This window comes from Hemitrygon akajei, unplaced genomic scaffold (assembly GCF_048418815.1).
Source record: "Hemitrygon akajei unplaced genomic scaffold, sHemAka1.3 Scf000071, whole genome shotgun sequence".
Classification (NCBI taxonomy): Eukaryota; Metazoa; Chordata; class Chondrichthyes; order Myliobatiformes; family Dasyatidae; genus Hemitrygon; species Hemitrygon akajei.
The window spans coordinates 2,453,979-2,479,982 of record NW_027331957.1 but is presented as its reverse complement, the minus strand read 5'-3'; the positions used below and the strand labels follow the sequence as shown (position 1 = coordinate 2,479,982).

At 48.5% G+C, this 26,004-nt stretch overlaps 1 protein-coding gene across 1 annotated transcript; it reads left to right on the top strand.

Moving 5' to 3' along the window:
- The first annotated feature begins 12,136 nt into the window (after positions 1–12,136).
- Positions 12,137–16,701, top strand: LOC140722175 (natural killer cells antigen CD94-like). Its single transcript, XM_073036962.1, has 4 exons — positions 12,137–12,240; positions 14,130–14,272; positions 14,988–15,052; positions 15,664–16,701. The coding sequence occupies exons 1-4, from the start codon at positions 12,138–12,140 to the stop codon at positions 15,842–15,844; spliced, it is 492 nt and encodes a 163-aa protein (XP_072893063.1). The 5' UTR covers position 12,137; the 3' UTR covers positions 15,845–16,701.
- Positions 16,702–26,004: the final 9,303 nt, after the last annotated feature.

Below are 26,004 nucleotides of genomic sequence, written 5' to 3'. Positions count from 1 at the left end.
AGAACTTGGTCAGACCGGACTTGGAGCAGTGTGTTCATTTCTGGTCACCTCTCTACAGGAAGAATGTAAATACTATAGAGAGGGTACAGAGGATGTTGCCTGGATTGGGAACATGGCTTAGGAGAACAGTTTGAATGAACTTGGCCTTTTCTCTTTGGAGCGACGGGTGATGAGAGGTGACCTGATAGAGGTGTATACGATGATGACAGGCATTGGTTATGTGGATAGCCAGAAGCTTTTTTCTCAGGGCTGAATTGTCTAAAACGTGAAGACACTGTTTTATGGTGCTTGGAAGTAGGTACAGAGGAGATGACGGGGTAATATTTTCACACAGAGAGTGGTGAGTGTGTGGAAAGCACTGCCAGCGATAGGTACATGGAGTCAGTAAAATAGAGGGCTATGCGGTAGGGACATTCTCGGCGGTTTCTGTTATAGGTTACTGGGACGGTACAACTTTGTGGGCCGAAGGTCCTGTAAAGTGCTTCAGATTTCTCTGTTCCAGCCAATAAACACTAACGAGTTATTTTACACTCGATGGTCGCGGAAGCAGCTCGCCCACCCTTCCTGACCACCGGTATGATCGTCGCCCTTTTGAAGCTTGTGGCCCACCCTTCCTGACCACCGGTATGATCGTCGCCCTTTTGAAGCGGCTGGCCCCCTCTTCCTGACCACCGGTATGATCGTCGCCCTTTTGAAGCAGCTGGCCCAACCTTCCTGACCACCGGTATAATCGTCGGCCTTTTGAAGCAGCTGGCCCACCCTTCCTGACCACCGGTATGATCATCGGCCTTTTGAAGCAGCTGGCACACCCTTCCTGACCACCGGTATGATCGTCGCCCTTTTGAAACAGATGAGATTCTTCGAATGCAGAAGTGAGAGGCTGAAGAAGAGCCACAGTTCTGTGTGGATAGGCCTACCACGTAGTTCCTGTCGTGTGTTTAATCGCACCACCCCGTCCCTCCCACTCCTCGCCTCCCCTTCCTTCCTTTTCCCTCTGCACCACAACAGCTCCGAGAAAGACACAGACTCAGACGCGCGGTCCCTGAGGCCGACACACAATTCAGACTTCTGGAAAGGCCAGAGGTAGGGAGATGGTGGGGAAGGGAGAACTGGTGAGAGGGAGAGAAAGAGCGGCGGAGGAGTGAGGGTGGGAGTCAGGGTGACGGAGGGAGAGGTGTGGGAGAAGTGGGCAGGGTGTGACGAGTAGAGAGGGAAAGAGGAACTGTGTGGGGGAGAAAAGAGGAAGCGAAAGACCGTGTGAAGTGACAGAGAAATAAAGAAGGGAGACGGAGTGAACGCGGGGGGGAGGGCGAGGAATGGGGAGAATGAGAGAATGTGAGAGACGGCCGGGTGTTCCGAGCCAAAAAGCACCAACCCCTTCCACACCCTCGAAAAGCAGGAAGGGGTAAGTGTGGTGGGAGATGTAGGAGGAGAGAGAGTGGGAATCGGAGTGAAAGGCAAGGCGGGAAGGAGAGAGAGAGAGAGAGAGAGAGAGAGAGAGAGAGAGAGAGAGAGAGAGAGAGAGAGAGAGAGAGAGAGAGAGAGAGAGAGAGAGAGAGAGAGAGAGAATGAGAGAGCTAGATAGAGAGAGAAGAAAGTTGGAGAACGAGAGCGAGATGGAGAGAGAGACAGACAGACAGACAGACAGATTGAGAGAGATAAATTTCCGTTCGTTAAGTAAGGGAAGACAGACGACGAGGAAAGCGTGTGTAGGGGGTGTAACCTTTGGCCAGTCACTCCCCAAATCTCCCTCCTCCCTCTATTTCTTACCAACCCGCCCCCGCCGCTCTCATCTCTCGCAACCACCCTTTCATACACTCTCAATCTCTCTCCTACCCTCACTTCCTTGCCCTTCTCTCGGTCCCTCTCTTTATCGGCTGTTCATAAGGTGTTTATGGACGACGGTCAGCCACTCCGGGTTTTCTTGTCCCGAAGGTCCCGTCCCTTTCAGGAGCTCAGAGACACGACATAATGGACGAGAGCGAGACCTACGCGAACATGAGGCTCACAGGAACGGACCCTCAAGCTCCTTCGAGAGGTGAGTGGTGAGGAAAAAGGGAGAGAGTTTACCGCTGTGTCTGACGTCCTGGATGTATGAGAAGGGACAGAGCTACTCTCTGTGCCTGACCCTGGGTTGGTGGGGTGGTCGGTCGGTGCTGAGGGCGCTTTACCCGTTGTCTGACCGAAGGAGCTTATGACGAGTCGCTGTGAAGGGAGCTTTACTCAGTGACTGAACCGGGAATCTGTGAAGGGACAGTGTGGCGAGAGCTTCCCTGTGTTTCTGTCGAGGAAATGTGTGATAGGACTTGATGGAACGAGTTTCACTCTGCGCCTGACCTGGGAGTGTGTGATAGGACTGTGTTGAGGGAGTTTCTCTCTCTGTCTGACCCCGGAAGCGTGTGATTTGACGGTACGGAGGAAGCCTCACCCTTATTCTTACCCTCGTTGTTCTGTCCCCAGCTGAACCTGATGTATCGTACGTGGAACTTAATGTCACGGCCCTCTCGGCGACTCGGGTCCGGAGAGATGGAGGTCAGTTTCATATTTGCTGGTTTGAGTCTGTTTAGGTGAAGTGTCCATTCCTGTCGAGAGACCTCAGGGCAACCTTACATTTGATGCCTGTGATTTGTTGCTGTAGAATCATTCAGGGAGAACCCTTGGTATTGGCCATGACCCGGGAGGTCTGAGGGAGGGTCGGTGTGGTGGGTGCGCTCTGGGACGTACGGTGAACTTTCAGCACCTTGGAAGCGGGAGGACGCGTTTGTTTGGGACGGTGCGTTCCGTGAGGGGATGTGTGGACGGAGCGCTGTGGAATAGAGTGAGGAGCCAGTGCTGTGGGATGGGGCGCTGAGGAGGTGGTGCTCTGGGAGGGGCGGAGTGGTGGGTGAAGAGGGATTGATGTAGGAGTGGTGGGTGAGGAGAAACGGACATTAAGGAGTGAGCACTGTGGGGGCACGGAGCGGAGGGAACGCCGTGGGAGGGCTTGGAGAGGAGGGACCATGGTAAGAAGGGAACGTCATTGGAAGAGTGATGAGGAGGGAGGACCATGGAAGAGGGGGAAAGGAAACAGCGCTGCAGGAAATTTGAACGACTCTCTCAACTTTCCAACCACCTTTACCTCTCATCTGATCTCTGTCTCTCTCTCTCTCTTCTCCCCTCCGCGCTCTCCTTCCCTTCTTCCCCTCCCTTCTCTCTTCTCCTATGCCCTCGCCTCCCTCCCTCTCACAAATCTTTCACGCCCCTCTCAAATTCTTCACCATTTCAATCACTTTGCCCACTCTCTCTATACTCGCTCGTCTATCAACATCCCTCTATCTCTCCCGATCTGTCTTTCCCTCCCCTCTCCCAACCTTCCCCTTCTCCCCAATCTCAACAACTCTCCCCTTCGCTCACTTGCTTCACGCTCCAAACTCGCCCCTCTATCACACTCTCCTGTCCCCCTTCCTTAATCTCGCTTACTCCTTCGCACTCTTTCCCTCATTCGTTGCTCATTCTTTCATCTCCCGCTATCTCCGCGCCCTCGCTGCCTGTTCTCTCCCCTTCGCCCCATTTTCCGCTTATCTCCCGCTCCGCAACCTCTTCTCTCTATCGGTCCCTTCCCCTTTTCCCCTCTCGCTCATGCTTTCCCTCTCTCTCTCTCTCTCTCTCTCTCTCTCTCTCTCTCTCTCTCTCTCTCTCTCTCTCTCTCTCTCTCTCTCTCTCTCTCTCTCTCCTCTCTCTCTCTCTCTCTCTCTCCCTCTCTCTCTCTCTCTCTCTTCCTCACTCTTACCCTCTCGGTCTCCCACTTTTCTCCTACCCTCACTCTCCTATCTCCCTCCGCTCCCTTTGCTTTCTCTCGTCCCTCTCCCTCCCCTCACTCTTACCCTCTACCTCCGCTCTGTCTTTCTCTGCCACTCTATCCGTCTCCCCTAACCATTCTCAGTCCCATTCTCTCTCTCCCATTTCCCCGCTCATTGCCTCTATCGCTCACCACTGTTTCCTCTTTTCGAGCCATCTCTCATCCTCTCTGCCCTCTGTCTTCCCCCGTTCCCTCGGAATCTTTCTCTCTACCTCTCATCCTTTCCCCTCTTTACTTAACCGACACTGTCCTTAACCCTTAACACTTAACCGCCTCTCTCTGCTCCCTCTCTCTGTCCTTACTCCACTTCCTATCAACTTCTCTCTCATCCTCCCTCGCTTTGTTCCAGGCGGCCTGACCTCCACCTACGCAGAGGTGAACTTTCCGAAAGTCGAGCCCATCATCGATGAGGATGCGGCCCCTCCCATTGCTGCGGGACCCCGCAATCTGCCAACCAATGCCCAAACAGGTCAGAGTTCACTATTATGAAGTCCTCTTTTAGAAGGTCACGTGCCATATGTGGAAGTATGAGTATTTTTAAATACTTGAAATTGCTCTCCTTCAGCTACTTTTCTGGCATCTCGTTACACATAAGGACCACCATTTGGGTACAATAAATATTCACTAGGGTACCCAATTATTATTTTTTTCCTCTCTCAACTTCGGCGTGTGCGCTGCCGTCCGGACTGCAGTTGAGGCGCCATTCATGGTTTCGTACGGCTCCGTGTGGTCACCCGTACACTCCAAGGAACAAAGCCCCTCTGTGAGGTCACCCGTACACTCCATGGAGCAAAGCCCCTCTGTAAGGTCACCCGTACACTCCAAGGAACAAAGCCCCACTGTGAGGTCACCCGTACACTCCAAGTAACAAAGCCCCACTGTGAGGTCACCCGTACACTCCAAGGAACAAAACCCCTCTGTGAGGTCACCCGTACACTCCAAGTAACAAAACCCCTCTGTGAGGTCACCCGTACACTCCAAGTAACAAAGCCCCTCTGTGAGGTCACCAGTACACTCCATGGAAGAAAGCCCCTCCGTGTGGTCACCCGTACACTCCAAGGAACAAAGCCCCTCTGTGAGGTCACCCGTACACGCCAAGGAACAAAGCCCCTCTGTGAGGTCACCCGTAAACGCCAAGGAACAAAGCCCCTCTGTGAGGTCACCCGTACACTCCAACGAACAAAGCCCCTCTGTGAGGTCACTTCTAGGCTCCAAGAAATAAAGTCTTGAACTGCCCGACATCACTTCATAACTCAGTCCCTCGAGCTCGGTAACATCCTGGTAAATCTCCCTCTGCACTCATTCCAGCTCAGTGGCATCTTTCCTACAGCAGTGCGAACCAAAACTGAACACCAGAATCCGAGTGCGACAGCGCCGACGTCTTGTACAACTGGGACGTGATCTACCGACGCGCGTAATCAGTGTTCTGACTGATGAAGGCCAGCGTGTCGAACACCTTCTTCACCGCCCTGTCTACCTGTGACTCCTGTCCTCCTACAGCCTCCTTCATTCCTCAAGGTTACTTGTTCTCCAGCAATCTTCATGTCGCCTGCAAACTGTAAACAACGTATTAATTCATTCATCCAAGTATTCATTCATCATAATATAAAAGAATCACTCACAACAAGAGCCCTGTGGAACACCGCAAATCATCGGCAGCCAACATGAAAACATAGCAAGATAGAAACCCTACAGCACATTACAGGCCCTTCCGCCCACATATTTGTACCGAACAGTCCTTCCCTTAGAAATTACTAGGCTTACACATAGTGATCTATTTTTCTAAGCTCGATTTTCCTATCTAAACGTCTCTTAAAAGACCCGATCTTATTCGCCTCCACCACCGTTGACGGCAGCCCATTCCTCGCACTCACCACTCTCCGAGAAAAACATTCACACCTGACATCTCTCTACCTACTCCCCAGCACTTCAAACCTGTGTCCTCTTGTGGCAACTATTTCAGGCCAGGGAAAAAGCCTCTGACTATCCACACGATCAATGCCTCTCATCGCCTTATACACCTGTATCAGGTCCCCTCTCATCTTCCGTCTCTCCAAGGAAAAAAGGCTGAGTTCACTCAACCGAACTCATCCCAGATAACATCCTTGTAAATCTCCTCTGCACTGTTTCTTCCGCTTTCCCACCCTTCCTACAGGAAGGAGACCAGATCAGAGCAGGTCTTAGCAAGGTCCTCTCGCGCAGCAAAATTACCTCTCGGTTCCTAAATTCACCTCCCCGATTGATGAAGGCCATCTTAACCGCAGAGTCAACCTGCGCAGAAGCTTTGAGCGTCCTAAGGACTCGGACCCCAAGATCCCACTGATCTTCAAAAACTGCCAACAGTCTTACCATTAATACTATACTCTGCCATCATATTTGACCTACCAAAATGAACCACTTTACACTTCTCTGGGTTGAATTCCATCTGCCACTTCTCTGCCATGCTTTTCATGCTATCAATATCCCGCTGTATCCTTTGACAACCCTCCACACTATCCACAGCATCTCCAACCTTTGTGTCATCAGCACTAACCCATCCCAGCACTTCCTCAGCCAGGTCATTTATAAAAATCACGAAGAGTAAGGGTCGCAGAACAGATCTCCGAGGCACCCCACTGATGGCCGACCTCCATGCAGAATATGACACGTCCAGAACCACTCTTTGCCTTCTGTGGGCAAGCTATGTTTGGATACACAAAGCAAAGTTCTCTTGGAACTCAAGCCTCCTTACCTCCTCAATAAGCCTTGCATGGGGTACCTTATCAAATGACTTGCTGAAATCCATATACACTGCATGCACTACTATTCCTTCATGTACTTCTTTAGTCAGATCGTCAAAAAATTGGATCAGGCTCGTAAGGCACGACCTCCGCTTGACAAAGCCAAGCTGACTACTTCTAATCACATTATACCTCCCCAATCGTTGATAAATCCTGCCTCTCAGGATCTTCCCCATCAACTTGCCAACCACTGAGGTAAGACTCACTGGTCTATAATTTCCTGGGCTATCTCTACTCCCTTTATTGAATAAAGGAACAACATTCGCAGCCCTCCAATAATCCGGAACCTCTCCTGTCCCCATTGATGATGCAAAGATCATCGCTAGAGGCTCAGCAATCTCCTCCCTCGCACCCCACACTAGCTGGGGTACATGTCATCCGGTCCCGTCGACTTATCCAACTTGTTGCTTTCCAAAAGCTCCAGCACATCCTCTTTCGAATTATCTACTTGCTCAAGCTTTTCAGTCCGCTACAAATGGCAGGACGTCATGTTGCAAATGCATAAAAATCTGGTTCGGCCGACTCTGGACTATTGCGTTCATTTCCGGTCGGCCCCTTACAGAAAGGATGCCGAGCCTTTGGAGAGGCTGCAGAAGTGGTTTACCAGGATGCTGCCTGTTTGAGAGCGCATAGGCTGCACCGAGAGGATGTACAGAATTGAGTTGTCTTCTCCGGATCTGAGGATGCCGAGAGGAGATCTGATTGAGGTTTGTTAGATTACGAGAGGAATAGACAGACAGACAGATTGTATCTTTATCTTCGGGTTGAAGTATCAAATCCCAGAGTGCATGCGACCAAAGTGAAAGGGTGCAGTTTGAACCGACATGTAAAGAGACAGATACTGTAGAGAGTTTAAGAAGATTTCTGGGTTGGCCAATGAATTGGATAGAAAGACAGGGATATGTATATTCTGTAGGCAAGAGAGATAAAGTAGTTGCCCATTTGTTTAGAAATTAATCTGTCGTCGACAACTTTGTGGGTCGAAGAGCTGTTCGGGTCGGTTTGTGTTATGTGCGTGAAAAAAATACGGCATCTACGAGGCAGGATGTCCTGAACACACAACGCCTTGTTGAACACGAGGCCTCCATCCAAGTCTTTGCACCAGACAGCACCGATCCGTGCGGAACACAACCAGTCAAGTGCGGCCAACCTGCGACCGCCGCCCTCAGTGTTCTGTGGCCGAGTCAACTGGGAATCCAAATGGCCCATTCTCCGTGAATCCCATGCGTCGTCATCTTGGGAATGAAGCTCACACGAGCAGATTTTTATCAATGGCCCGTCTACAGTCAACTCCTTAACACCCCATTGACCTGCGCGATCAACGCATGGTCTCTTTCGATGTCGATCGTGAAGCGCCTTGCCGTTACAGGTGTTCTGTCCCTTTGTGACTTCCCAGAGTGCCAAACCTCACACAAAACCGGGCTAAACTCCATCTGCCATTTTTGACCTGTATCTTTAACGCATCCACACCCACTGTATCTATTGACGATCTTCTACACTAACCACCACACAACTAATCATTGTGTCGTCTACACTCATCTCCAGTTTCATTCAAGTCAGTCCTTTACATCAGATGCAACCTTGAGATTCATCATTTGGAAATTTTCCTTAGATTTACATATTTATGAAATAAACAGTGTGGAATCGGCTCTACCGGCCCTTCAAGCCGCGCTGCCCGGCAAATCCCTAATTTAATACTAGCCTAATGACGGGACAATTTACAAGGACATGTCAAAGTACGAACTGATAATGCTTTGTACTGCGGGAGGAAACCGAACCACACGGATGAACCCCAGTGTGTCACGGGGACAGGGTGCACTCATTGTAAGCGGCAGCGGGAATTGAACCCGGCTCACTGGTACTATGAAGCGTTTTCTAACCACTACGCTGCCATACCGCCCACAACATGTTAGTCCCCTACAGGGCCGCCTCAAATCCATTGTGCGAAAAAAAAAGAACAAAGCGGGCAAACAATAATGCAGCTGTGAAAAACAAAACTCAGACGGCCAGTTTCCCGTGGATCCGATGTATCATAATCTTCTGGATAAGCCTCCCCTGAGGGACCTAATCAAACGCCCAAATGAAAGTTCACGGAAACAACACCCACGGTTCCAACTGAATCAATCATTTTCGAGAGAGTCAAACACCTCCTGAAACAGTCAGACACTTCTCAGCCTTTGCCGAGTCAAGGGATTTGGACGCTCAGCCGTTACGGCTAAAAGTAACTGAGGCTGAGAGAGGGAGGGGTGATCGCGGTGAAGGAGAAACCGCAGGTGGAGGGTGAAAGGGAATCCAAACTGGATCACGCTGAATTCACTCCCACACTGAATGTATGCCCATGATTTGTCTATGTGATTAAATCCCCTGACCATGAGGGAATGCACCATCGGGCTCTGAACGAAGTAGCTGGAGAGATTGCTAGGACATCAACAATGATCTTTCAAGAATCGATGGATTCTGGCATTGTACCGGATGACCTGACAATTGTAAATGTTACTCCGCTATGTATGAAGGGTGGGAGGCAGCAGGAAGGAAACAATAGACATATTAGCCTGGCATCAGTGGTTGGGACATTGTTAGGATCGATTGTTAGGGATGAGATTACTGAGTACGTGGGGGCACATGTCCAGCTAGACCAAAACCGGCGTGGTTTCCTTAAAGGAATATCCAGCCTGACTAACCTACTGCAATTTTTTGAGGAAATCACAAGCCGGGCAGATAAAGGGGATGCAGTGGATGTGGTGTACTTGGATTTTTAGAAGACCTTTGACAAGGTGCCGCACATAAGGCTGTTTAGCAAGATGAGACCCAGTGGAATTACAGGGAAGATGCCAGTATGGAGCATTGGCTGATTGGCACAAAATATAGAGTGTAAACAAAGGGATCTAATTCTGGCTGGCTGCCAATTACTAGTGGAATTCTACAGGGGTCTATGTTGAATCCGCTGCTTTTTACGATGCAGATCAACGGACGACGATATTAAGGGATTTGCGGCTGAATTTGCCGATGACACAAAGACATGTGGAGGAGCGGGTAGTGTTGACGAAACAGAGAACCTGTCTGACTAACTGACCACAATTGTTGATAGTTCAGGGGAATTGGCAAAGAAGTGGAAAGTATAAACATAGAAGAAACAGAGGAAACCTACAGAAAAATACAGGCCCTTCGGCCCACAAAGTTGCGCGGAACATGTCCCTGCCTGAGAAATGACTTGCCTTTCCCATAGCCCTATGTTTCATAGCCATATGTTTCTAAGCTCCGTGTACCTATCCAAAAGTCTCTTAAGAGACCCTATCTATGTAGAGGGTATCTCTCTATGTTTCTATCAAAGACCCTCGGGTATCTTACCGTAAATGAGATACAGTGTTGGAACGTGTATGGAGATGCACATTGGCGGAAGAAAACTATGGGCGGACTATTGTTTAGATGGAGAGAGAATTCAAAATGCAGAGATGCAAAGGGACTTGGCAGTCCTTGTGCAGGATTCTCTGAAGCTCAGTCTCCAGGTTGAGTCGGGTGTGAAGAAGGTAAATGCAATGTTGGCATTCATTTCTAGAGGTGTAGAATACCAGGGCAGGGATGTGATGTTGCGGCTCTGTAATGCACTCGTGAGACCACACTTGGAGTACTGTGTGCAGTTTTGGGCTCCTTATTTTAGAAAGAACGTGCTGACATTGGAGAGAGTTCAGAGAAGATTCACGAGAATGATTCCAGGAATGAAATGTTACCGTATGAGGGACGTCTGGCAGCTCTTGGGCTGTATTCCCTGGAGTTCAGGAGAATGAGGGGGGATATCATTAAAACTTTCCGAATGTTAAAATGGCTAAACAGATGAAATATGGCAAGTTATTTCCCGTGATAGGGGAGTCCAAGACAAGAGGACACGACTTCAATATTGAAGATCGTCCATTTAGAACAGAGATGCGGGGAAATTACTTTAGTCGGAGATGGGTAAATCTGTGGAATTTGTTTCCACAAGCGGCTGTCGAGGCTAAATAATTTGGTGCATTTAAGGCTGATATCGCTAGTTTCTTGATTAGCCAGGATATCAAAGGGTATTGGCAGAATTGGTTCAGCCCATGATTGAATGGAGGAGCAGACTCGATGGCCCGAACGGCCTACTTCTGCTACTATATCGTATGGTGTCATGGTCTTGTGGTCTCTCCACAGCTGCGCATGAACAGGAGTCGAAAGTGAGGATCGGAAATAGACCGCACCGTCTGATCTGCCTACTCTGCCTAGTTACGGCCGCCCTAATCGTGATTGTGGTCGGACTCTCGATCCATGGTGAGTGGAACGGGCTCCGGGTGGAGTCAGACCATAAGTAAAGAGAGTGGAATAAATTGTTATTGTAGAACACCACAGTGACACCGACACGACGCCGACCGTAACACCGATTAAAACCCATCACCACAACAGGGACACACCCCTAACCGTGATAAAAACACGGCATTTACCGTAACACTATCAAAACTCGTCCTGACACCGACAGGTCATTCACCATAACATCAACAATGTTGTTACCGGAGCACGGTCACGACCTGCAACGAGACGCAGATCCACTCCTGACCGCGACACTGACACGGCCCTCGCCGTGACACACACACACGGCAGTCACACTGACCGCAACGCACCCCTCAATGTGATATCGACATGCCCCTGACCGTGTCATTGATAAACTCCTCAATCGACAACGACACACATCTCACAGTGACACCGACACGCTCTTCACCGTGACACTGAGATACTGTACACCGTGACATCTTCACGCTCTACAACGAGATCCGCTCCGCACCGCACCGTGACAAAGACTCACACGTCACTGTAATACCCCTTACCGTGACAATATCACCCCTCAACATAACGTCGATGCACCGCTCACTGAGGCAATTACCCTCACCTCACCCTGACACAGGCAAACCCCTGAACGTGAGACCGACACATAATTCTCGATGACACCGACATAGTACTCTCCGTTGCACCGACACACACCTCAGCGTGACAGCCATGACATGTCTCTCACCGTGACACAGAATGCTCCTTTCTGTGAGACCAGCACGCCCCACACCATGACACAGATACTCCACCCACCGTGACGACACTAGGCCCCTCACTCTGACATTTCCCTCGCCTTGACGTCGAGATACATCTAATTGTGACCGGTCACCTCTCGACGGGGCACAAAAACTCCTATCACTGTAAAAACGACACGTCCCTCACAGCAACTTGGACATGTCCCGCACGATACTGACGCAGAACCCCATGATAACAACAACAATACCTTCACCGGGACATTGATATACCCCTCAGTGTGACACAGACACGCCCCTCAAGGTGGCGCTGACGCCTCTCACTGTGCCACCAGCACATCCTTCACTGTGACACCCTTCACCGTGACACTGACACAACACTCTCTGTGACCCGTTCGGTAGCGTGACGCTGACTCATGTGTCACTGTAAACGCTAAACATCCTTCACCATCTCTCTCAGTATCACAGATTCGTCAGTCTCTTAAACGAATGCACAGCGATCTCCGTCAACAGTTCACTGAGATGGAAACGAAGTACAGATCTGTCAACGAAACCAAGGCTCAAATCTGTGAATTGTTGACCAGCAGAAGAGGTGAGACATCATCCCCCTCTTTCACCCGCTCCTCATCACAGGGCAGACATTGAGAGAGGAAGCGCCACTCTGTGCTTGACATCGGGAGTGTGTGAAGAGATGGTATGGAGGGTAATTTACTCTGTGTTTGACCCGGCGAGTGTGTGATGGGACTACGTGGAGGAAGTTTCACTCTATCACTGAATCCAGGAGAGTGCGATGGGACGTTGTGGAGGTGGATTCACTCTGTGTCGGACCACGGGACTGTGAGACGTAACATTACAGCTTCTCTCCGTGTCTCACTCCGGGAATGTCTGATGGGACTGTATGGATCCATCTTCACTCTGTGTGTGACAGTGGGATTGTGTGATGGGACAGTGCCCAGAGAGATTCACTCCATTTCTAAACTCGGAAGTCTGTTATGGCACCGCGGCGAGAGAGCGTTTCACACTGAATCCGGGAGAGCGTGACGAAACGGTGCAGCGGGGGTTTCACTGTGTCTGAATATGGGAGTGCGTGATGGGATCGTGCAGAGACAGCTGCAGTCTGTGTCTGATTCATGGAGTGAGTGATGGGACGGTTCAGAGAGAGCTTCACTCTTCGACTCGCTAGGGGGTTTGTGATTGGACGGAAGGTGGAGATTCACAAGGTGTTAAACGCTGGAGTGCGTGAATACCACTGTGTCTGACACTTTGCTGTGTTGTGTGTTGAGAAGTTGTAGAGGAAGAATCAATCTCCCTCTGACATTTATCATGTGTGCTGAGGGAGTTTCATTCTGTGTCTGACCGCTTCAGTGTGTGATTGGGCAGTGAAGAAAGAGAGAGATATTCACATCGTGTCTGACCAAGGCTGTATGTGTCTGGACTTTTGTGGAGGGATCTAAATTCTGTTCTCTGGTCCATATAATGTGTGAGGGGCGGGGTGGAGGGAGCCTCACTCTGACACTGACCCCGGGAGAGTGTGATAAGCCGGTGTGGAAGGATTAACAGCCAGTATCTAATTCTGTGTGTCTGACCACGGAAGTGTGTGATCGGAAGGTGTGGAGGGAGATTCACTTTGTGTCTGACCCCGGGAGTCTGTGATGGGACGGTGTGGAGGGAGATTCACTCTGTGTCTGACCCCGGGAGTGTGTGATGGGACAGTGTGGAGGGAGATTCACTCTGTGTCTGACCCCGGGAGTGTGTGATGGGACGGTGTGGATGGAGATTCACTCTGTGTCTGACCCCGGGAGTGTGTGATGGGACGGTGTGGAGGGAGATTCACTCTGTGTCTGACCCCGGGAGTGTGTGATGGGACAGTGTGGAGGGAGATTCACTCTGTGTCTGACCCCGGGAGTGTGTGATGGGACGGTGTGGATGGAGCTTCAGTCTGTGTCTGACCCCGGGAGTGTGTGATGGGACGGTGTGGAGGGAGATTCACTCTGTGTCTGACCCCGGGAGTGTGTGATGGGACGGTGCGGAGGGAGATTCACTCTGTGTCTGACCCCGGGAGTGTGTGATGGGACGGTAAGGAGCGAGTTTCACTCTGTGTCTGACCCCGGGAGTGTGTGATGGGACGGTAAGGAGCGAGTTTCACTCTGTGTCTGACCCCGGGAGTCTGTGATCGGACGGTAAGGAGCGAGTTTCACTCTGTGTCTGACCCCGGGAGTCTGTGATCGGACGGTAAGGAGCGAGTTTCACTCTATGTCTGACACAGTGTTGTTCATTGGGATCTTGCTGAGGAAGCATCACTCCCTGACTGACAGTGAAAGTGTGAGTGGCGACGGAGTGGATGGAGCTTCTCTTTATGTCTGTCCCCGGCCCATGTCTGTGATGGGCTGAACTGGAAAGATCCCTATTCTGTCTCTGTCTCCCGGAGGATGCTATGGGCGGATGGAGGGAAATTTATTGTTAATTGTTCGGAATTTCCAGAGCAACCGTGTTGCCAGGACTGGATCAGAAATGAAGACAAGTGTTATTTTATATCCACGTCAGAAAAATCCTACGAAGACGCGAAGCAGTATTGTTCGAACTCTGATTCAAAACTTCTTGAAATAAATTCGACAGAAGAAGAGGTATGTATCAAATCGACGGAAGATATATCCACTCCAGGGTAAAGCTCCCTCCGCACCGTCCCATCAAACGTTCCGGGATGAGACACAGAGTAAATCTCCCCCCACATCGTCCCATCACACATTCCCCTGGTCAGACAGAAGGTGAATCTCCCTCCACACAGTCCAATCACACAATCCCGGGGTCAGACCCAGAGTGAATCTCCCCCCACACTGTCCCATCACACACTCCCGGGGTTAGACCCAGAGTTAATCTCCATCCACACCGTCCCATCACACACTCCCCTGGTCAGACACAGAGTGAATCTCCCTCCACACCGTCCCATCACACACTCCCGGGGTTAGACCCAGAGTGAATCTTCCCCCACACTGTCCCATCACACACTCCCGGGGTCAGACACAGAGTGAATCTTCCCCCACTCTGTCCCATCACACACTCCCGGGTTTAGACCCAGAGTGAATCTTCCCCCAAACTGTCCCATCACACACTCCCGGGGTTAGACCCAGAGTGAATCTCCTTTCACACCGTCCAATCACACACTCCCGGGCTCAGACACAGAGTCAATCTCCCTCCTCACCGTCCCTTCAAACTCTCCCGGGATCAGACACAGAGTGAAGCTCCCTCCGCACCGTCCCATCACACTCTCGCTGAGTTAGACATAACGTGATGCAATTGTGCTCAAATTCAAACATTAATGACAGCAATTTAATTTCACAGAATTTTGTCAAGAATACTGTCAACGACAAACGAAGGTTATACTGGATTGGAAAATGCGAAGCCGGGTGAGATTTGCAGTAATGCAAGTTTTTGAGGAGAGAGTTGGTGACGGGATGAATTTGGGAGTTGATACAGACTGCCAGAAGGGAGCGGGCAGTGGGGTTAGTTTGCGGACTGAGACGTTCTGTGGGGGGATTGTGGGATTAGGTAGCATCTTTGGGGACAGGGAAAGGTCTGTTGTGAGAGTGTTGAGCGTTCGGATTTGTTTAGGGACTGAGACGTTCTGTGGGGAGGAAATGTGTCAGTGGGTGTATTTTGGGGACGGACCCTGTGAGGAGGGATTGCGCCACTGGGATTAATTTGGGAGACAGATCTGTGGTGGTAGGGTGTGTATTTGGATTAGTTTAGGAACCGACACGGGCTGTTGGTAGAGTGTGTCTAGCTGAATTAACGTGGGGACTCACCTGGACTGTGGGAAGAGAGTGGTAAGTGAGAGTGTTTGTGGTGATTGGCACAGGTCTGTTGGAAAAGTTCGGGCAGTGGGATCATTTTGGGGACTGGCACGGCTCTGCCACCGGTCAGCGGTGAGGGAGAGTGTTGTGATTTTGGGAACTGACACAGGGCTGCCTGCTGGAGGTCCGTTGTCCCTTTTGAAATTGTTTCCCCTCCTTGGCAGGAACGTTGTCTCTGATGTCGTTTACAAGATGAGCGCTAAAACGTTCGAATGCAGTGAATGTTTGATCCACAAATGCTACAATGATCAGCACCGTTTCATCTGCGAGAAGCCTGTACATTTGTTGACAGAGATTTCTGGGAAGATCCAGGATATCTGTCAACAGCCCGAGGGGCCGACTTAAATCCGACGAAAACACCCCTTTTCTCCCCCATCCCTCTTCCCGACTCTCACTACCCCATCCTCTCTGCCCCTCGCTCCGAATTTCGTGTTTCCATGAATGTGCTGGACCGAGGATAAATCCACTGAGACGCTAACATCCTTGTCGTGAACCTCCATTCAACCCTCCCCAATGTCAGCACATCTGGCTGGACTCCCTTCAACCCTCTCCAATGTAATCACATCTGGCTGGACTCCCTTCAACCCTCTCCAACGTCAGCACATCTGGCTAGACCACTTTCCACCCTCTCCAATGTAATCACATCTGGCTGGACTCCCTTCAACCCTCTCCAATGTAATCACATCTGGCTGGACTCCTTTCAACCCTCTCCAACGTAATCACATTTGGCTGGACTCCCTTCAACCCTCTCCAATGTGATCACATCTGGCTAGACCACTTTCCACCCTCTCCAATGTAATCACATCTGTCTGGACTCCCTTCAACCCTCTCCAATGTAATCACATCTGGCTGGACTGCCTTCAACCCTCTCCAATACAATCACATCTGGCTGGACTCCTTTACACCCTCTCCAATGTAATCACATCTGTCTGGACCTTGCAACCCTCTCCAGTGTAATCACATCTGGATGGTCTCCCTTCAACCCTCCCTAATGTAATCACATCTGGCTGGAATCCTTTTCAGCCTCTCCAATGTAATCACATCTGGCTGGAATCCTTTTCAGCCTCTCCAATGTAATCACATCTGGCTAGACATATTTCAACCCTCTCCAATGTAATCACATCTGGCTGGACTCCTTTCCACCCTCTCCAATGTAATCACAACTGTTTGGACTCCTTTCCACCCTCTCCAATGTAATCACATCTGGCTGGACTCCCTTCAACCCTCTCCAATGTAATCACATCTGGCTGGACTCCCTTCAACCCTCTCCAATGTAATCACATCCGGCTGAATTATGCAAGATGGCGAAAGCTGCTCACAAAACTCCACATAAGACCTCAGCATTGTCTTAAAATAAAATCCTTGCCCTGGAGGTGAGTGCTAGTCTTGTATTTTCCTTCCACGCCACCGACTCCTTAGACAATCTAGCATGTTGAGCGGGAGCGGTGATCAGTGCCCTACCAGGTACACCATCGGAACCCGATGCCTTGCGAGAGTTCACCCGCCTGAAGGATGATTCTAACAGAAGAGAAGGGAACAAGCAGAGCCGAACAATGTGCCCCTCTCTGACGTCTTGTTGAATGGCAACGTGACTTCCCAACTCTTATACTTACTCAACATCCACGTCTGCACCAAGTCCTCCCTTCCCTATAACACTATTTTACGCCAACCCATCGACCACCTAAAATCCTCCCCGTCTCCGTGACTGCCTCCATCTTCCAGCTCGACGGTCTATTCACCCAATCCCATCCATTCACTTCATACCCGTCAGCATGATCCCCTCGCTCTTCTACACTCAGCCAGTCTTTTTCAGTACCAGCAGTCTCTGCATCCTTCCTAGTCTTCCTTCATCTCCTACGATCCGCTTCGTCGTCAACCCTCCTTCCCAGACGACCGTTCACGTCACCGTCTGCCACGACTTCCCCTACAGCCCGACCCGTTTCCGCCACCGCCATCCTTCGACACACCCCGTCTCTATCAACCCTCCGTCCCCTACACTCCTTGCCGTCAACGCTATCACTTCCTCATCTCACTGACACGGTCGATCCCCTGCAGCTCTCCTCTACCATTAACCCCCTTCCTCCTCTGTACGTCTCCTTCTCTCTGTCTGTTCATACGGAATTCTGGGAAGGAAGTGGCAGAGGTGACGTCAGCCCCCTTCCACTGGATATCGATCTCTCATTTCTGAGACTCCGCACTCTTCTGTGTGGACAGGCCAATCGCTTGGTTCGAGAAGACTGACTCCCAGTGACTGATACCTGACGACTACGTCCATGCTCTACCAACAACACAGTCCTTCTAATTCCCTGCTCGTCCCTGCACTTCATCTGAACACAAACATACGCACATTCTCCGAGACAGGCTTACAATTCAAGACTACTGGAACGACGGAATGCTGGGGATTAGTGAGAGGAAAGGAGCTTCTTAACTTGGGAGTTTCTGAAGGGACCCGTGGGGGATAAGCTTCATTTTGTGTCCGAAACCGGGTGTGTGTGATGGGACAGTGTGGACGGAGCTTCACTCTTTGTCTAACTCCGTGAATATGTGATAGAACAGTGTAGAGAGAGGTTCAGTACTTGTCTGACCCCGGCAGTGTAGGACGAGTAGGTGTGGAGAGATTTTCAATCAGTGTTTGAATCTGTCTCTCTGTGTGTGAGTGAGCCGGAGTCGAGGAAAAGTCCGGTCAGCAATCGGATTTGAGTGGAAGTTAGAGGGTTTATATCTCTGATTCTCCAAGGAGGGGCGTCTTGGGTGAGAAAATGCACCACACTATTCGTTGATTTGTTTTCAGGTTATTTATCATTTATTTCTTTATAATTGTACAGTTGGAGCGGTCGCAATGCCTGGCAGGAGCGTTGAATGCTCCTCTTGCAGGATGTTGGAAGGCGGGGGTCCACCAGAATCCCAGACACCTTCACGTGTGAGAAAGTCATAGAGATGCACCTTCTGACATTCTGCGTTACAGAGTCAGAACCGGAACTAGGTGAAATTAAGATTGCTCGAATAACTGAGGAGGCTGCAGAGAGAGCGTATCAAGAGCTATTTACACCCAAGGTTATATATGTCAAACTCAAGGCCGGCGGGCCAAATCCGGCCCGCGGTGGAATTATCTTTGGCCCGCGAGATAATATCTAATTACTATTAAAGCTGGCCCCAGTAATCGAACCGCTTATTGCGTATGATATGGCTAATGCTGAGTTGATTCAGGTACCAGGTTTTCAGGGTTTTTAGTGTTTATTCGGCAGTCTTGCTCGGCAGTCTTCTTCATAAGAAACGGAATTTGTAAAGTGAAACACTTTGTAGTTATAGCAGAGACTGAGACACATGAGAGCAGGCTGAAAAAACGGAGGCAACGAAAGCTGCGTTCGCACGCGTCCGACTGATCCGGGCCGCATGAAGCTGCATTTTGCTCAATCCGGCCCGTGACCTAAAATGAGTTTGACACCCCTGCCCAAGGTGCAGGACACAGAAAACTGGGTGACAGACAGGAAGTTGAAAGGGGTTAAACAGCCAGAGCCAGTGCAGAGGCCCCTTGTGGTCAACCCGCTCAATAACAGGTAGACACTTTGGATACTTCTGGATGGGAGGAGAGAGGTGCAAATGACCAAGCAGGGGAAAGTCTCTCCGGTCAGGTCTCTGGCACTGACTATGGTTCTGTGGCTCAGCAGGGAAGGGGGTGAGATGTGGCGAGCTGTATCGATAGAGTGTTCTTTGTTAGGGGAACAGAAAAGAGGTACTGTGGGCGAGAACGAGTTTCTCGATGTTATGCTGTCGTTTCCGAGACCAGTATACAGGTAAGAAGAGGGAACCGGTTCTGCAAACTCATGTATTTTCAGGCGTGGCCAAAATTAAAAAGAACATTCGGTTTAATTGTGGCTAAAGAGTTAGGGTTGGAGCGACGTCTTCAGATATGCGTATCGCAGGATTCTCTTCCTCGTAAGGTTCAGCCTCCACAGACGAGACGGTTTCATTTCATTTGAGTTAAGTTTAACTGTAATACCATCACACATGAATGCCCATGAATAGAGCCAAGACAAAGCTGCTAAACACAATGCCAACCTCTCTTGCACCAATCTTGCAACTTTTCAAAATCTGCCTCCCAATCTGCTGCTCGGTATCTCTGCTGCTACCAGGGGGCCTATAGAATACCCTCCGTAGAGTAACTGCTCCCTTCCTGTTCCTGACTTCCGCCCATACTGACTCAAAAGAGGATCCTGCTACATAACCCACCCTTTCTGCAGCTGCAATAGTATCCCTGACCAGTAATGCAAAAGCTCCTGACATTCCCCACCCCTCATCCTCTTTAAAGCACTGAAAGCTAGGACTATTGAGAATCCATTCCTGCCCTGGTGGCAGCCAAGTCTCCGTAATGGCCACTACATGATAATTCCATGTATCTATCCAAGCTTGCAGTTCATCACCTTTGTTCCTGATGCTTCTTGCATTGAAGTATCGCACTTTAGACCTTCTACCTTACTACCTTTATACCTTTATTCTGCTTTTCTTTCTCAAACCTCTGGATATGTTAGATCTGGCTTTACTCCATGCACTTATTTCACTGCTTTATCGCTCTGGGTCCCATCCTCCTTACAAATTAGTTTAAGCCCACCCGAACCATGCTAGCAAACCTACATGCAAGGATATTGCTCCCCCTCGAGCTCACCCACATCCAATCTGTACAGGTCACACCTTACCCAGAAGAGATCCCAATGATTCAAAAATCTAAAACCCTGCCCCTGCCCCAACAGCTCAGCCACGCATTCAACTGTCATCTCCTCCAATTCTTACCAACATTATCACGTAGCACTGGCAGCAATCCTGAGAACGCCACCCTTGACGTCCTGTTCTTCAGCCTGCTGCCTAGTTCCCGAAACTCACACTTCAGGGCCTCATCCCTCTTCCAGCCTATGTCGTTGGTCCCAACATGTATCACGACTTCTGGTTGCTTTCCCTCTCGTACCAGGATGTCATGCCCCCGGTCAGACACATCCCGGACCCTGGCACCCGGGAGGCAACAAACCATGCGGGTTTCCTTCTCACGTCCACAAAATCTCCTGTCTGCTCCCCTGACTATAGAGTCTCCAATGACGACAGCTCTCCTCTTTTCTGTCCCATCCTTCTGCACCACAGGGTCAGACTCAGTGCCAGAGGCCCTGCCACCGTGGCTCACACCTGGTCGGTCGTCCTCACCAACAGTATCCAGGACGGTAAACTTATTATTCAGGGAAATGGCTACAGGGGTGCTCTGCACTACATGTCTACTCTCCTTCGCTTTTCTCCCTCTGACTGTCACCCACCGACCTGCTTCTGGCAGCCTAGGTGTGACTACCTCCCTGTAGCTCTCATCTATGACTGCCTCATTCTCCCTTATGAGTCGAAGGTCATCCAGCTGCTGCTCCAGATTCCTCACACAGTCTTCCAGATCGCCCGGCCGCAAGCACTTCTGGCAGATGTGACACTGCGGGAGAGGGGAGTTCCCCCAAGACTGCCACATCTCACAGGAGATGCACATCACCGTCTCAGGAGGCAATGTAAAGACTAACTGTGAACAAGCTCGTCCTCCGCCTCTTCTCGTCTAAGCCTCTCGAGTCAGAGCCTCAAATCTCCACTCCTTCCCTGGCCCACTCACTCACTGGCCGCTTTCCACCACCATTATCATCGATTGCACTGTCACTGGTTACGACGAACAGGTGTAACAATATTATATATTGAACTGTCAAAAGTCGTTCACATGCCGGCAAATATAACAGCTGTTTGTTCAGCAGGATACAAACTCCACAGTCAGTAATTCAGCTGTTTGTTCAGCAGGATAGAAACTCCACAGTCAGTAATTCAGCTGTTTGTTCAGCAGGATACAAACTCCACATCAATAATTCAGCTGTTTGTTCAGCAGGATACAAACTCCACAGTCAGTAATTCAGCTGTTTGTTCAGCAGGATAGAAACTCCACAGTCAGTAATTCAGCTGTTTGTTCAGCAGGATACAAACTCCACAGTCAATAATTCAGCTGTTTGTTCAGCAGGATACAAACTCCACAGTCAGTAATTCAGCTGTTTGTTCAGCAGGATACAAACTCCACAGTCAGTAATTCAGCTGTTTGTTCAGCAGGATACAAACTCCACAGTCAATAATTCAGCTGTTTGTTCAGCAGGATAGAAACTCCACAGACAGTAATTCAGCTGTTTGTTCAGCAGGATACAAACTCCACATCAATAATTCAGCTGTTTGTTCAGCAGGATACAAACTCCACAGTCAGTAATTCAGCTGTTTGTTCAGCAGGATAGAAACTCCACAGTCAGTAATTCAGCTGTTTGTTCAGCAGGATACAAACTCCACAGTCAATAATTCAGCTGTTTGTTCAGCAGGATACAAACTCCACAGTCAGTAATTCAGCTGTTTGTTCAGCAGGATACAAACTCCACAGTCAGTAATTCAGCTGTTTGTTCAGCAGGATACAAACTCCACAGTCAGTAATTCAGCTGTTTGTTCAGCAGGATACAAACTCCACAGTCAATAATTCAGCTGTTTGTTCAGCAGGATACAAACTCCACAGTCAATAATTCAGCTGTTTGTTCAGCAGGATAGAAACTCCACAGTCAATAATTCAGCTGTTTGTTCAGCAGGATACAAACTCCACAGTCAATAATTCAGCTGTTTGTTCAGCAGGATAGAAACTCCACAGTCAATAATTCAGCTGTTTGTTCAGCAGGATACAAACTCCACAGTCAATAATTCAGCTGTTTGTTCAGCAGGATACAAACTCCACAGTCAGTAATTCAGCTGTTTGTTCAGCAGGATAGAAACTCCACAGTCAATAATTCAGCTGTTTGTTCAGCAGGATACAAACTCCACAGTCAGTAATTCAGCTGTTTGTTCAGCAGGATACAAACTCCACATCAATAATTCAGCTGTTTGTTCAGCAGGATACAAACTCCACAGTCAATAATTCAGCTGTTTGTTCAGCAGGATACAAACTCCACATCAATAATTCAGCTGTTTGTTCAGCAGGATACAAACTCCACAGTCAATAATTCAGCTGTTTGTTCAGCAGGATACAAACTCCACATCAATAATTCAGCTGTTTGTTCAGCAGGATACAAACTCCACAGTCAGTAATTCAGCTGTTTGTTCAGCAGGATACAAACTCCACATCAATAATTCAGCTGTTTGTTCAGCAGGATACAAACTCCACAGTCAATAATTCAGCTGTTTGTTCAGCAGGATACAAACTCCACAGTCAGTAATTCAGCTGTTTGTTCAGCAGGATACAAACTCCACAGTCAGTAATTCAGCTGTTTGTTCAGCAGGATACAAACTCCACAGTCAATAATTCAGCTGTTTGTTCAGCAGGATACAAACTCCACAGTCAGTAATTCAGCTGTTTGTTCAGCAGGATACAAACTCCACAGTCAATAATTCAGCTGTTTGTTCAGCAGGATACAAACTCCACAGTCAATAATTCAGCTGTTTGTTCAGCAGGATACAAACTCCACAGTCAGTAATTCAGCTGTTTGTTCAGCAGGATACAAACTCCACAGTCAGTAATTCAGCTGTTTGTTCAGCAGGATACAAACTCCACAGTCAGTAATTCAGCTGTTTGTTCAGCAGGATACAAACTCCACAGTCAGTAATTCAGCTGTTTGTTCAGCAGGATACAAACTCCACAGTCAATAATTCAGCTGTTTGTTCAGCAGGATACAAACTCCACAGTCAGTAATTCAGCTGTTTATTCAGCAGGATACAAACTCCACATCAATAATTCAGCTGTTTGTTCAGCAGGATACAAACTCCACATCAATAATTCAGCTGTTTGTTCAGCAGGATACAAACTCCACAGTCAGTAATTCAGCTGTTTGTTCAGCAGGATACAAACTCCACAGTCAATAATTCAGCTTTTTGTTCAGCAGGATACAAACTCCACAGTCAGTAATTCAGCTGTTTGTTCAGCAGGATACAAACTCCACAGTCAGTAATTCAGCTGTTTGTTCAGCAGGATACAAACTCCACAGTCAATAATTCAGCTGTTTGTTCAGCAGGATACAAACTCCACATCAATAATTCAGCTGTTTGTTCAGCAGGATACAAACTCCACAGTCAGTAATTCAGCTGTTTGTTCAGCAGGATACAAACTCCACAGTCAGTAATTCAGCTGTTTGTTCAGCAGGATACAAACTCCACATCAATAATTCAGCTGTTTGTTCAGCAGGATACAAACTCCACAGTCAGTAATTCAGCTGTTTGTTCAGCAGGATACAAACTCCACAGTCAGTAATTCAGCTGTTTGTTCAGCAGGATACAAACTCCACAGTCAATAATTCAGCTGTTTGTTCAGCAGGATACAAACTCCACAGCGAATAATTCAGCTGTTTGTTCAGCAGGATAGAAACTCCACAGTCAGTAATTCAGCTGTTTGTTCAGCAGGATACAAACTCCACAGTCAATAATTCAGCTGTTTGTTCAGCAGGATACAAACTCCACAGTCAGTAATTCAGCTGTTTGTTCAGCAGGATACAAACTCCACAGTCAATAATTCAGCTGTTTGTTCAGCAGGATACAAACTCCACAGTCAATAATTCAGCTGTTTGTTCAGCAGGATACAAACTCCACAGTCAGTAATTCAGCTGTTTGTTCAGCAGGATACAAACTCCACAGTCAGTAATTCAGCTGTTTGTTCAGCAGGATAGAAACTCCACAGTCAATAATTCAGCTGTTTGTTCAGCAGGATAGAAAACTCCACAGTCAGTAATTCAGCTGTTTGTTCAGCAGGATACAAACTCCACAGTCAGTAATTCAGCTGTTTGTTCAGCAGGATACAAACTCCACAGTCAGTAATTCAGCTGTTTGTTCAGCAGGATAGAAACTCCACAGTCAGTAATTCAGCTGTTTGTTCAGCAGGATAGAAACTCCACAGTCAATAATTCAGCTGTTTGTTCAGCAGGATACAAACTCCACAGTCAGTAATTCAGCTGTTTGTTCAGCAGGATACAAACTCCACAGTCAGTAATTCAGCTGTTTGTTCAGCAGGATACAAACTCCACAGTCAGTAATTCAGCTGTTTGTTCAGCAGGATACAAACTCCACATCAATAATTCAGCTGTTTGTTCAGCAGGATACAAACTCCACATCAATAATTCAGCTGTTTGTTCAGCAGGATACAAACTCCACATCAATAATTCAGCTGTTTGTTCAGCAGGATACAAACTCCACAGTCAGTAATTCAGCTGTTTGTTCAGCAGGATACAAACTCCACAGTCAGTAATTCAGCTGTTTGTTCAGCAGGATACAAACTCCACATCAATAATTCAGCTGTTTGTTCAGCAGGATACAAACTCCACAGTCAATAATTCAGCTGTTTGTTCAGCAGGATAGAAACTCCACAGTCAATAATTCAGCTGTTTGTTCAGCAGGATACAAACTCCACAGTCAGTAATTCAGCTGTTTGTTCAGCAGGATACAAACTCCACATCAATAATTCAGCTGTTTGTTCAGCAGGATACAAACTCCACAGTCAATAATTCAGCTGTTTGTTCAGCAGGATAGAAACTCCACAGTCAATAATTCAGCTGTTTGTTCAGCAGGATAGAAACTCCACAGTCAATAATTCAGCTGTTTGTTCAGCAGGATACAAACTCCACAGTCAGTAATTCAGCTGTTTGTTCAGCAGGATACAAACTCCACAGTCAATAATTCAGCTGTTGTTCAGCAGGATAGAAACTCCACAGTCAATAATTCAGCTGTTTGTTCAGCAGGATAGAAACTCCACAGTCAATAATTCAGCTGTTTGTTCAGCAGGATAGAAACTCCACAGTCAGTAATTCAGCTGTTTGTTCAGCAGGATACAAACTCCACATCAATAATTCAGCTGTTTGTTCAGCAGGATACAAACTCCACAGTCAATAATTCAGCTGTTTGTTCAGCAGGATACAAACTCCACAGTCAGTAATTCAGCTGTTTGTTCAGCAGGATACAAACTCCACAGTCAATAATTCAGCTGTTTGTTCAGCAGGATACAAACTCCACAGTCAGTAATTCAGCTGTTTGTTCAGCAGGATACAAACTCCACAGTCAATAATTCAGCTGTTTGTTCAGCAGGATACAAACTCCACAGTCATTAATTCAGCTGTTTGTTCAGCAGGATACAAACTCCACAGTCAGTAATTCAGCTGTTTGTTCAGCAGGATAGAAACTCCACAGTCAGTAATTCAGCTGTTTGTTCAGCAGGATACAAACTCCACATCAATAATTCAGCTGTTTGTTCAGCAGGATACAAACTCCACAGTCAATAATTCAGCTGTTTTTTCAGCAGGATACAAACTCCACAGTCAGTAATTCAGCTGTTTGTTCAGCAGGATACAAACTCCACAGTCAGTAATTCAGCTGTTTGTTCAGCAGGATACAAACTCCACATCAATAATTCAGCTGTTTGTTCAGCAGGATACAAACTCCACATCAATAATTCAGCTGTTTGTTCAGCAGGATACAAACTCCACAGTCAATAATTCAGC